The sequence below is a fragment of the Amphiura filiformis genome, chromosome 16 (assembly GCF_039555335.1).
Source record: "Amphiura filiformis chromosome 16, Afil_fr2py, whole genome shotgun sequence".
Classification (NCBI taxonomy): Eukaryota; Metazoa; Echinodermata; class Ophiuroidea; order Amphilepidida; family Amphiuridae; genus Amphiura; species Amphiura filiformis.
In genome coordinates, this window is record NC_092643.1 from 10,803,627 (window position 1) to 10,817,260 (window position 13,634).

The window sequence follows — 13,634 nt, forward strand, 5'->3', positions numbered from 1 at the left end:
TATGGTAATCATTATGAGTTCAAGGTTTAATCTGACAAATATATAACTTTTTGGATTATTCCCCATTCCAGAAAAATACAGCACTAATTTTTTGATATTAAAAAATATGATCAACTTCTGCCAAATGAAACATAGCTCAATCCTAATTATTCATTTAGATCTAAACTGGCAATAAATGTTATGAATTAAGGGCCAAAAACATGCATTTAAACATGAGGGGTAGTACATTGGTAGATCACCAGCGCGGTCATCTTCGGAGTCTAATTTCACCCTTCTTAAGATGAGCACTCCTGGTGTATTTCTCTCTTGGAAGATGATACAAAAAGGGGCAAATTATAGCAAAGTTTTGGAATATACTCAAGATATTGAATGCTTAGACTTGTTCCAAGTTTTTGATTTTTCTTGACTCCATTGTCAGAAAACATGCCGTAAAATATGTTTTTGGTTCTTTTTTTTCAAAAAATTAGTTAACTTTTTCTTTTTATGTCCAGTTAGTACTAAATGAATGATTTGGATTGAGCTATGTTTAATTTGGCAGAACTTGATATTTTTTTAATCCCAAAATATTAGTGCTGTATTTTTCTGGAATGGGGAGTAGTGCCAACTTCTTTTTGTAAAGGAAAACTTCACAAAGGTCCATTTTCTGGTTCCCCACTGGTTTTTTGAACCCCCCCCCCAAAAAAAAAAAACAACAAAAAATACATTCTGGCTATGGGCCTGGTGTGTAATGTAGTGAGTGATAAAGAGAGAGAATCAGATTTTCTGCATCACTGTCTTCCAAAGACACTCACCCTCAAAAGGCAGATGGTCTTGGGGACAGCAGGCAACAATTTATCATGCAAACTTTTGTGCAAGAAATTCTTAACTTTGGGCGACAGTTTTTGCAAAAATTGGAAAATTGGGTCTAAATAACAGTGAAAATGTTCCATTTCTTTGAACTATTAACAGAAAAGGGGTTTAAGGGTTTTTTGATGATTGAGAGTGTATTAGAAATTGGAAACCTAATAAAATATGGATAACCTGGCCATTGGTCCAAGCCAGATTGAACAAGTTGATGTGGTCTCATTTTTCACTGCAAATATTCCAGGGATGAGAGTTATTAGGGCAGGGCATTTATTAGGAACTCTCAATTTCATTATTGCCAACTTCAGTCATTGTTGGTTTTTTTAAATCACAAACAGGTTGCTGTTCACCCAGCAAACACAAAACGATTTTAAAACATTTGAAATAGGTTATACATTGGGTTTTGGTCTAGTAAAAATGTTTTAAATAACATTGAAGGTTGGGCTTTATAAAGGTCATGAAAACATTTTGCATGAAAACACATTAGAACAACATTTGTAAAATGTTGTCAAAATGTTATTGTAAAATATTTTTTCAACATTTTTTTGTTATAGTCAACACCTAAATAACATTATGTTAGAATATTGTGAAAACGTCTTATACCATATCATTAACGCCAATCCGGCTTGAAATGTGGGGAGGGGGGAACTGGCCAAAATGGTTAAAAAGTGGCTGAAAAGAACAAAAAATGTGTCATTTTGCCAAAAGGTGGGGGGGGGACACATTCCCTTGCCTCCCATGTACCATATACCCTTTATGTAACCCCACATTTAAACATTTTCTTGCAATCTTTTCTAATGTTTCATGGTTGCTGTTTACATACCTACTGCATCTGGCTCATCATGTTTTGCTTGAAATGTGATACCTTCATCATCATTTTCATGAATAGTGTCTGCAAATAGAAAATAGCAATGTCAAAATCACTAGAGGATAAATGATGGGATATTTTGATTTTACTATACCGTAAAAACTCGATAGTTAGCATATGTGCATGTCCATATCAAAACGATGCACTTGTCAGCTGCTACTTGTGTCTCATTTCACATAATAGGTAGGAATAAACACCAGACTCATCTCAAGTTTTTTAAACGCTTTTAAAACATACAAACATGAAGAGCCCCATCCACAAAAGTGTAAAGGGTTTTGAGCAAATCTATTAGCTCAGTTGGTAAAGCGTCGGACTGAATTGGTACAAAAGCGCTCGATAGTAAGCACATATGCTAACTATCGAGTTTTTACGGTATCCTCTATCGTGTCAAACATTAGACTTGACTGTCCTGTATGTATAGAACCCTCAAGAGAAAACACTTCTTGAAAATTTAAAGAACCAAAAATGGTTCTATACAGCCTTTCCAGAACCCTTTTCAGGTCTAAAATGGTTCTTTCTGACCTTTCCAGAACCTTTTACAGGTCTGAAATGGTTTTTTCTCTTCTTTGTAGAACCATTTAAGGTTCCACATACAGGACAGCTCAGAAACCATTTTAGGTTTTACTTAGAACCGCTTATTCTAAGAGTGTAGGCAGCATATTTTGTGCAGTTCCATATCATTATAAGCTATTGTTTATCCTCATTTTTAGTCAGTTACGTATTATTTGAATAACTAAAAATAATTTTACTTAGCAAATATTAAGTTACCATCATGAAAACTCCCCTCTTTTTGAAATGAAAAACACTTGTTTACAACTTCAGGGGAGCCTTATACAGGCATGAGAATGGCTTTTTTGAAAACTGCCTGAAAAGGTGTGTGAAATTGACCTTAAAAGTCTCAAAACAGGCTGAAAACTGCCTGAATTCAGGTAAAAGCCTGAAAATGCTCATGCCTGTTTATAGAAACTGAAATGTAGAGCAAATAATGAGCAACAAAATAGGCTGCTTTGCATCGGTATATTTGGTATAAACCTGAGGCAGGAGGGGGCAAAATTCCTTTTCATATTTTTAGTATAACTTCGTGATCTTACCAATTACAGCTGGGCCATTAGCATTAGTTTCATCTTCTATAGTACTAGCTGGCTGCTTGGGCTTATATCGTTGTTTTTGATTTCCATGAGTGTGTCTCGGCTTCTTGGACATACGGTGGCGTACTTGTATCGTCATGCTCCTATGCATCAACTTCTTTGGTTCTTCCACTTCGTCGTCAAGCAGGAAATGTCGAGATTGTCGGTTATCATGCTAATGGAAAACAAAGCATGCACATTTGACTTAGTGTTAATTATATAATCTTAAGAACTATGGGGATCAGGAACAGTGGTGTAGCCAACAGTTGCAGCGCCACAAGGGTGGGGGTGGAATGCCCCCAGTCAGAACTCTTGCCCCCCCCCCCCACAGTTCTCCCCAGTAAAGACTCAATATTACGAACATTTTCACTTTTTGTAGCAATTTTGGGCAAAATTTGTTGATTTTTCCCCTGAATTAACTCCCCCCCAAAAAAAAAAAAATTCCTGGCGGCACCGCCACTGGAAGCCAGGACTTTTTCAGAGGGGGCAAAGGGGGAAGGCAATTTTTAATGGGGCAAAATTTGATTAATATTGTCAGAAATGGGTTAAAAAGTAGAAAAAAGGCATACCAATCTTATATATCAGGAGACAAGAGGGGGAGGGCAAAACATCTCACACGGGGGCAACTGATGTCCCCTTTACCCCTGGCTATGCCACTGCTCAAGAAATACATTGTAATTCACACATGCAGTGAAGTGGTATGTTTCGCAAGCAGGCAAGTAAAACAAATTGATATTCAAGAAATTTGGGTTACCGTAGTTTTTCTCATTACAGTCAACTTGTTTTGGGTACTTTTCCAATTTCATCCATTTTGTACAGAGTGTCCAAAAACGAAGGTTACATGTAGATTTTTTTAAATAATTAAAGTAAATGTTAACAAAATATAATTTAATTTCCTTTTCATGACAGACCCAATGTACCCTCAGAAGTACCTATATAAATGTCAAGTTCACAGTTTGTGCACTAAATCCGCATTCCATACATTGATCACATTGTTTATGTGACATAATGCAACACAAGGTTTTTTTTCCACAGAAAATTCGGGTCACTTGAAAATTTCCCAAAAATGGCAAAAATAGGGTAGGTTTTTACAAAAATCCTTTATGAGTCTATGTTCGAAATATCGCCCAAAAAGTGCAATATTTATTCATTTTTAAATCAAAATTACCCTCAGAAATGGGGTATCACTTCCTCTTAAAAGTCTCTGACCATTTTTAATATTCTTATTTTTAACTAATTAGATTTTTTTATTTCCTTTTTTAGTGTAATGATGTTTCACTTTCAACCCCTGCCAAAATACCAAAGTAAAAAAAAGAGCTCACACCACTAAATCGCATCCAACCAATCTGGCTGAAAAAAATAATGACATTGTTTTCATTTGCAGATCCACATTGATCTAGGCCCTAAATTGACAAGTTTGGAATGAAGGTTGATGTGCCCATTTTTGTGGTGACACTTAATCTTTGTTGATGTTATTCACAATATCTAAGCATAAGGCCAAGAAAAAAGAATGTACGTCTCAGACACCCGCGCGCATTGCTATGTGAAATCCAATTTAGCGCTACACGTTGGCCTTAAGTTTTGTTCCCTATATGTTCATTTTTTCAGTATCGTATAGCGATCCAATTTTGTCTTTTTTTGCAGTTTGGTTGTTGTTTTTTGTACACATTTCGCCATGATTGTAAAAGAGACAAACAAAACTATTCATTGTGTAGGCCTATGTATTACTATGTTTCTGTATTTGAATATCAAAAAGTACATAAATATTGTGCCTTGACTGTAAAAAAAAAATGAATAAAAATATCGCATATCGCATATCTTAAAAAATAAAAAAATAAAAAAATGCATAGCACTTAGCCTTTTTACCAAATGTATCTGAGACATACTTTTTTAATTTGGCCTAAAAAGATTTAAAATAAAACAATTCTGAAATTTAAGGCATGCTTTTTGTTCAATTCACCAAATGATGTCAAAACATAGAGGGGCTATGTTGAAAGATTGGTATGATTTACAGCATTTGCAATGCACCACTTCAGAAAATCAAGCAAAAAAAATGCCAGTTATAGGGCCTATGGTAGAATATATCATAAACTGGCAAAATGGTGTTTTGAATGCACAGGGAGTATTAATGGGAGTATTAACCTCGTCCAAATAATGAATTCTATACCTGTTAAAGAACAGGAACTTGATTTTGTGTGTGAGCCCTTAATGTAACAGGATCAGGAACAGTCAAGTCATGATTAAAGTATTTTTCATGAACCAGGAAATGCAAATGTGTAGATAGTAGCTTTAAAGTTCATTGCAATTCCTTACACAATAACAATATAATAAATGAAGAATTAAAAAAGAGTCAGTCCCACTTTTGCCTGTGTGTTTTACCACACTATATTCATGTTTGTTTGTCTTGCTTTCCTCACCATCAAACTTTTAGATCCTGTGTTATTATGTTGATCAAAGGAATGCTGGTTATATTATAGCCATTAAATTATGCCAAAGTATTATAACGGGCTATTCCATTTAAAATACACACTACCCCTGTGGAAAATGTAGCTTAAGTGTCCCATATAGGGAGTATGAGTTTCGAATAGAATAGACAGTTGGGTGCGGTATAATAACTTCCATTTGAAATACTCACTCCTGTTGTGGAAGATATAGGTATTAAGCAGAGGGAGTATGGGGTTCAAAATGATTAACCCTGACTAATTACATTTGAAAAACATATTCCCCCTGTGGAAGATATTTCCACAGGGGTATAGTGTGGATGTCAAATGGAATAGCCCATTGGATGTAACTGGGACAGATTGGGACAGTCCAGTTCCATCACTTTACTTGGTTGAGCTGACTTGATAAACATGAATTATAATAGGTATATGTATCTCAATATACAAAGGCCTGACTGCTTAATATCCCCTCCAAAGGACGAAGTTATACTCTCATGGTTCGATCATTTACCTATAAGTCTAAGTAAACCAGAGAGCAGCCAATAAATACCCCAACAAATTGTCCAGTGCTGAGAATTGAACCCAGGACCTCATGCACCAAAGGGGAATACCGTAACCATTCCCTTACCAAAACTTGAATGCATTCCTATTACATTCGGAATGCATTCAGCAGCATTGTGGTAGAATATTCTCCCAAATATGTGTACATCCATATCAAAAGCATGCACTTGTCAGCTGCTACATATGTCTCTTCATAATACCAGACTCATCTCTAGTAGCGGTCAATTCAAATCATTGCCAAGTCACATGGATTAGAAATACAGAGAACATTCCCAAACCATGTAACTTGAGGATGATTTGAGATGAGTCTGGTATTTATTCCTAGCTATAGGAATAGCTAGAGACATGTAGCAGCCGACAAGTGCATCACTTTGATATGGATGTACACATAATTATATTGATGACTTTTCAACCCTACACCTACAGAACATACAAGAAACATAACTGAATGTATACATAATGGAAGAAACAACAAATTCAAAATCAATTTATTCACTGATTTTGCTCAACCATAAGTCACCAAGATTACTCTTGAGTTACTGGTACATAAAGTATTCCCAAACCATTTCATATATCCATAATGACACAATCCAATTCATCTCTAGAGGTCAAAATAATGAGACAATTTTGACAGTTTGTTTATTCATTATTTTGGACTTGCTGAGTAATCAAGCATACTACTACTTAATTCTGACAGCTCTAACCACTTTAATAGTTGCAAAATGATGTGCTTTCAAAATGCCAATTTTATGATATTTTTGCTCCTGATTTTTATATTAATTTCACATTGGGCTATTGCAGTTGGAATCCATACAACCCCTATGGGAGACAAGCCCTTAATCTCCCACAAAGGGGGTGTAGATTTCAAATAGAGTTACCCATTCAGGTAACCCCATTTGAAATTCACACTCCCTGTATGGCAAATTAAGGTACGGTAATGTTTTCTGGATTTCAAATGGAATAGCCCAACTCCATTTAGCCAGGTTAGATCAGAACAAGTGTCACATATGTTATACAATTCACAAATTACAATCCAGCACAATTACGTTATCTTGGGTCCAGGATTTGGGGGATACAAAATTTGTGCAACCTTTCAGCAGGGTCACCAGAGGGATAAAAGGATATAATCTCCCCTCTCCCCCATCATGTCAGGTTTTAGGAGAAGGTTCCAACTTCACCCCATCACACATAAATTATTCCCTTCTCCAAATTATACTTTGATCAGCTCGTAATCGACGGGCCTTATAACATCGCGGATTAATATCAAAATATTTTATTTTGAAAATTGTCTTGTGACATCTCACCAGAAGCACCCCAAATTATTAGTCCAAGTCTTATACTTTGTCTACTTTCTTTACACACAAAATATAGACCAGACAGGTCAACTAATAGCACCCTTAACTTGGGTCTATTTTTCGGCGTAGTGGTAAAAGCCTAACATTTCCCGCCTATTAGGAGCTGATCAAAGTATAGTAAAGTAATTTTTTTAATTCTTCCGTGGTATGGGCTGTGCATTGTGTGTCGGACGTACACAAGCGTGAATGCAATAGTGATAATCACTCTGATTGGATCAAAAGTTACGAATTACAAGACGGTTGACTCAGTGGTCACTGGCATGACCAGCACATACCCGGACCACAGAAATATTTAAAAAAAATTACTTTACTGTACAGCAACTTCATCAGGGAATGCATAAACAGGATCAAAGGACACGGCAACATAATTAAACAGTAATAAAGGCGCTTACACGATACTGGTCAATGGCAAAGTAAGGTAGAAGTCAATGCAGCAAACAAGGTTATTAAGTTTCTGAAGCAAATATTTTTTACTATATAGCCTAAACATTATATAGCATTAAGGCGACACAAAATAAAACCCTTGTTTGATGGGCGGGCGGACAGACTTGCCAAGTAGGGTTGATCGATCTGGATTTTGTCATTTTTTTCCCTGCAAGAGGATAAATTACCCTAACAAAATCACAGAAATTTGCTAAATTACCCCAACAAAATCACAGAAATTTGCTAAATTACCCCAACATAATCACAGAAATTTGCTAAATTACCACAACAAAATCACAGAAATTTGCTAAATTACCCCAACAAAATCACAGAAATTTGCTAAATTACCCCAACAAAATCACAGAAATTTTGAAAAACCTGAAAAAATCCAAATATTTTTAGGCAAAATTAATCCACTTTGACCAATAAATGGCGTTTTTAACTTTGTAGAGCTAACCACCCAAAATGCAGGTCGCTCGATCACGACAGTAAAACAGGGTGTTTTTTTCTTCTTTTGTTGCCCAATGCATTACTTGTACTTAATTTCAAACAAGCTATACATTGTATGGATGATGCTTATTTTAAAGGAGATCAATTTGACACTGAACATGTAAACATTTCTGGATGTGTTTATACAAACTTGTTCACTTGACAGAATCCAGTACAAGTAGCTGTTAAACAGCTAAATAAAGTTGCCGATCTCTTTCTGCCATCAAGTATCAAACATATAATACTATTTTTTATACAATTGTGTAAATTAACCAAACTTTAAGGTACATCCATTGATAAAAACATAATTTATGTATAGGATAATGGCCAAGGATTAGAACGTGAGTGGATAAGAATGGCTGAGCCGCGGAGCTAATCTAACGTTCTAATCCGCGGACCATTAACCGACTTAATACACACCTATGACGTAGCGCTATTGTTTTACCGCTCCATTATTTTTCACGAATGGAGTGTTATTGAAATAGGCTGCTCTTTACAAATTGATCAATTACTCATTGATGCCGGACAATACACTAATATAATGATCGTACTAAATTTTAGGTGCACGTGCAAAAATAGTCCAACTCAGCTTTATGTAAAATTTCTATAGAAATACCCATCATATCACGATCCAGGTGTTTAGTTCAAATCATCCGTAACCACCTTCTTGAATTATAAAGATTTAAAATGTTTGTTACACAAATTGAATAAGCGTATAGATTAAATAAAATCATCCAAGTGATTAGACCAGGGCGGCGCCACAGGGGGGGGGGGGCAATTGCCCCCTATGATTCAAAAAAAGAGGTAAAAGGAAGGAAAAAGAAAAGGAGAAGGAGAGAAAAGAGAGGGAGAGAAAGAGAGGAGGAGAAGAAGAAAAGGAGCCATTCCCTCCCTGGCCATGGTTAGAAGGAGGAAACTCCCCTTGGGACATCTTGCCCCTTGTGAAATGCTGACCTACGCGGTTTTAAAGTTGTTGGTTTTTATATTTTGGGCCCATTTTTGGCAAATTTTCCCCCATAAAAGTCACATGGCTTCTCTTGCCTTTTCTCCCAACTCATAAAGAACCTAGTGGAGTTTTGGGCTTTTAGTGATCATAGAGGCGACTATACCTCCCGTTTACGCTCCTGATTACGACTTTCAGTTTGAAATATTTCCAACCTTAAGACCCCCCCCTTCATATATTTTATCGTGCCAATTTATAATAAAAAAAACGGCATATCATATACAATGCAACTGACTTAACATACACAGCGTTGCGACCAGAGGCGTAGAGATCCGACCGGGTGTGGGGCATAAATCCCATAATATTTTGGTAGGGTAGATGGTCCATACAATCATTCCCTAATGTTTATGCCTGTATGTGGGTTTCTGACCAAAGTAACCTCATATTTGGCCATTTTAGCCTAAAAGTGCCAATTTTTTCGCTTTCAGCGACTTTTGTTCTTATTTCCACCATATTTCACTTCGTGCACATTTGTACAATGAACTTATTTTGTTGCCAAAAGGTGCTGGATTTACCAATTGAGTAGGTCCATGCCTAAAACCAGCGGGCTGAAAGTCGGGCCCGTGAATGAAATCCATAAAAATATGCGGTTTGAAAAGAAATAAATAACCCGAAAAAGGTGCATCAAATGGCTTTATTTGTGCTTTCATTTTAAAATTTTCCAAATTCTGAGGGGGGCACATCCCCCCTCATACACCCCCCTGCGTCGCGCAAGCGCGACGGCCGGGCGCTGTCGCGCCGCATAACAAATTTCTAAAAATGTTTTGCCCCCCCTATCAAAATACCCTGGCGCCGCCCCTGGATTAGACAATCAATAGTTCTTTATGTCCAGTTCTAATGCGTTAACTGTTGAAGTAGTTGCGTTTAGGTCTCTATTTTGCATAATAAGGAAAATGGGCAAAAAGGTCATATAGATTCATATGAAATGGTCATTACAGTTGTGTACCTCAAGAAAGCTACACCTATCGCTATACCTGAGCAATGATAATCTTCTCTGTGAATGGAGTGTTCGATTTTGGAACAACCATGCAATTATGGACACTATTGTTTATCTTGGATAATTTTGTGATGGAATCATTCCGAGGATATATATCGTTGATTCGCAGCAGAAGGACCAAAATCAGGTACGAAAAGGTACAAAAATTTTAAATGTACTACACCACATTTTACCTAGGCCTATTATGTCCCTGAACTTTGTCGGCAAAAAACAAAACAAACTTACGCCGCCTTGACGCGAAATAAAAGCCACCTCAACTTCCAGGCCCCCTTCCAAAATCAAATGGATCGTCCCTAACATTGTAATATTTAATTTCCGTTAAATGGGGGTAACTTCGGTACGCGGGGTAACTTTGGTCGTTCAAATATATTTCCGTTACAGCAATATTGTTTTTAGTCATATTTGGTCTCAATTTGTCAAGAAATATATTTGGAAGAAATAAAAAGTCGCTCATGTCCAATTTAGTTGAAAGTTCACGAAAATATTGGCATTTTGACCAAAAATGAGCATTTTTTACATTTTTTCAGACAAAATAAAAATCGATATTTTGCAAGGGGTCAAATGTCACAAAAAAACAAAATCTTGCCCATATACAGCGAAGATCAATTTTTTTCTTCATGGAATGTAATACTCTGACCAAAGTTGCCCCAAATGCGGGGTAACTTTGGTCAAACTATTTTCAACCCCTAGGGCACCCTTTCAAAATTATTCAAAAATCTTTTCAACTTCAAGGTGTAGAAGGAACCTGTCATAAAAAAAGAGATAATTAGAAATATATTTGGTTTTGTTTGGAAGCAGTGGTTTAAAAACTCTGAAAAGTGCCCAAAGTTACCCCATTTTACGGTATCGGATAGGCCTACTGATCGATGTATGTAAATATTCAAGCATGCCAAAATACCATCAGATGAAACATCAGATATACTAATGACAAATAAAAATTATACAGAAAATAGACCTACTGTGGCTTTTATCATTATTAAACATGCCCGAAGAGAACGATTTAAAAATAAACAGATTCATAGGCCTAAATACATTGATACAGAATGTGTATTACGTATATGTAGCAATGTTGCCCAAAATATGACAAATTATACGTGGGGCCTAAGCCACTGAAAGCGATATAAAAATATAAAGAAGAAAAATAAAATGTTATAAAAAACAGTAAGCGTAGAAAGAAAGGTCCACATAAATAAATAAAGGGCCTACGAAGTAAAGCCTAAATAAGCATTTTCCAAAGTGAGGGTAAAAATACATCTTGCATAATAAGTACAACTTAGCCAACAATTTAACCTGCCCGTTTTCATCTCGACTTGCTTTTCACAGATTGCATTGTAAGGGCTCGGATAGCGACGTTTTTACGTATTTTTTTTGTGGCACCTGAGAGCAAATCAGACACATCCTTCTGATATCAAATAATTTAGATTTTTATTAAATTCGCGATACTATACACATTTTATGGCAAATTATTAAAAAATTGATATTTTTGAAATTTAACAGTCCTCAAAGTAAATTGTATAAATCTAACGATATGCAGTAAATAGTAGGAAGTTGGGTTGAACAGCCGTCAATCATATGAAAATTGTGACCTTCATTATTAAAGATATAGATTTTTTCTTAAAACACTAAAAAATGTAGGTCTTTTTGGAAAAAAATGTTTAAGTTCAATATGAAAGGTCAAATTTTCAATTGAGTCGGCTTTTCATCCCAGCTACATAGGCCTATAGTTTAATTACATATCATTAGATTTATAAAGTTTACTTCGAGGACTGTTAAATTTGGAAAAATATAAAAAATATGAAATTTTAATAATTTGTATTATATCGCGAATTTCACAAAATCAAAATTATTATTATTTTTAGATATAGGGACAATCCTCGTATTCAGCATGTAATTCGATGTTTGATGTGCTCTCAGGTCCCATAACAATACTGTGCAAATGTTGCTATCCGCTTCCTCAATTTATTGTATTAATGAAAATCATTTTCTTCTTGTTTTTTCGTATCATTGTTTTGCATGAATGAAGTGATGATAACAATACCGCACTTTTCGCAAATACTTGCTTTTCAAAAGTGCAATTGATATTAACACTACATTCGTAAATGCCAATACTTTTTCCCTGAAAAGTATTTGCTTTTCAGAGAAAAGAGAAAGGCATTTACTAATGGCGTGTTATTGTGATCATCGCTCCATTCGTGGAAAATAATGGAGCGGTAAAACAATAGCGCGACGTCATAGGTGTGTATTAAAATATAATATTAGTGATACACAATGATTTTAGGGACACATACACTCAAGTAGTGCATAGGACCTACTTACCCTCTTGCGAGGCCTGTACAAACTTTTGGCTAGTAAGTCCATATGTCGTCCTATAGATTCTTGCCTGTCTTTTGGTGTTAAGCCTGGAGTAGCTTCCTTTTGTAGATCAACAGGTGCCATACCTTCATCAACTGGCTCACTGTATGAAGGAGACAATGTGTGGTATACATTATTGCTGCCCTGTGGTATTGCTGCCTTGTGTCAATTTCCACACCATTAATAGTGCCAGTGTAATACTCGAATACCATCTTTTAGTGTAACTACGATATAATCTTTTTTGGGTCAAACTTTTAGCACTTGAATACAGAATCCTACACAACTCACTTATCCAAATGTGTCCTTTATCTGAATGATGGTCCCACTATGGACAGATTAGTTATGAGATTGAGACGTCTACTGTAGATAGCATGCATGTTCACCCTTTGTTTTGTCTTCATTCATAATGGCAGAGCCAGGGGGACATTTCCTCGAAACTTGGCCTTTACCTTCTCCCAGACCAACACCCCCATCCATCAAAATGTTTTAAAAATCACTAAAAATGTCATTATGTGGGGCAAAAATGTCAAAATTGAAGGCAATTTTTAGGCCCCCAAAACAAATCCCCCTATTCATTTCATTCCTCTTTTCTACTTATATTTCCTTTTTCATGGTGGCCTCCTTTATTTTTTCCTTCCATCCTTTTGCTTAGTTAGATTTCTATTCCAATTATTTCTATTCTATTTTCTTTCAGAAAAAAGCTGCATTTCTGTTAAAAATACCATTTATTTTAAGGGACCATTCACAAACACTTGTTAGGGGGCCCGATGCAAAATAATTTCATCACAAAAATTGTTTGCGCCCCCCTTTTTAGATCTCAAAAATTTCAGGGCCCCCCTTTTTGACTTGAAAATTATTGGTCAACCCCATAGAAAAGCATAATAAACTATATTTTCCCGGGAAAATTTGTGGTCAATTTTTAGGAGGGTCAAAACTTTTAAGGGCCTCCCATTTTGCATCAGCCCCCCCCCTAACAAGTGTTTGTGAACGGTTCATTACACACCAATATGCCCACAATAATTATCATTTAAGATCTTAAACCCACAATAATTTAATTTTAAGGTCTTATGGTAAAGAATTAAATGTTTCTTGTAGGTGACCTGAAAACCTAAATTTGAAATCCATTTTGTTTTCTTGTTTTCTTTAGAGTCAGGATGCATGGTAAATATATATGC

General features: G+C 35.9%; 1 protein-coding gene across 4 annotated transcripts in view; it reads right to left on the minus strand.

The window, feature by feature from the left end:
• The window catches only part of LOC140135556 (Na(+)/H(+) exchanger beta-like), a 58,656-nt gene that overhangs the window by 539 nt on the left and 44,483 nt on the right, over positions 1–13,634 (minus strand). For all 4 annotated transcript variants that reach the window (XM_072157095.1, XM_072157096.1, XM_072157094.1 and 1 more), the window contains 3 exons: positions 12,424–12,562; positions 2,803–3,013; positions 1,667–1,735 (listed from right to left, as the gene is read on the minus strand). In XM_072157095.1, the coding sequence (XP_072013196.1) occupies positions 1,667–1,735; positions 2,803–3,013; positions 12,424–12,562 (419 nt within the window). The remainder of the gene's footprint in view (positions 1–1,666; positions 1,736–2,802; positions 3,014–12,423; positions 12,563–13,634) is intronic.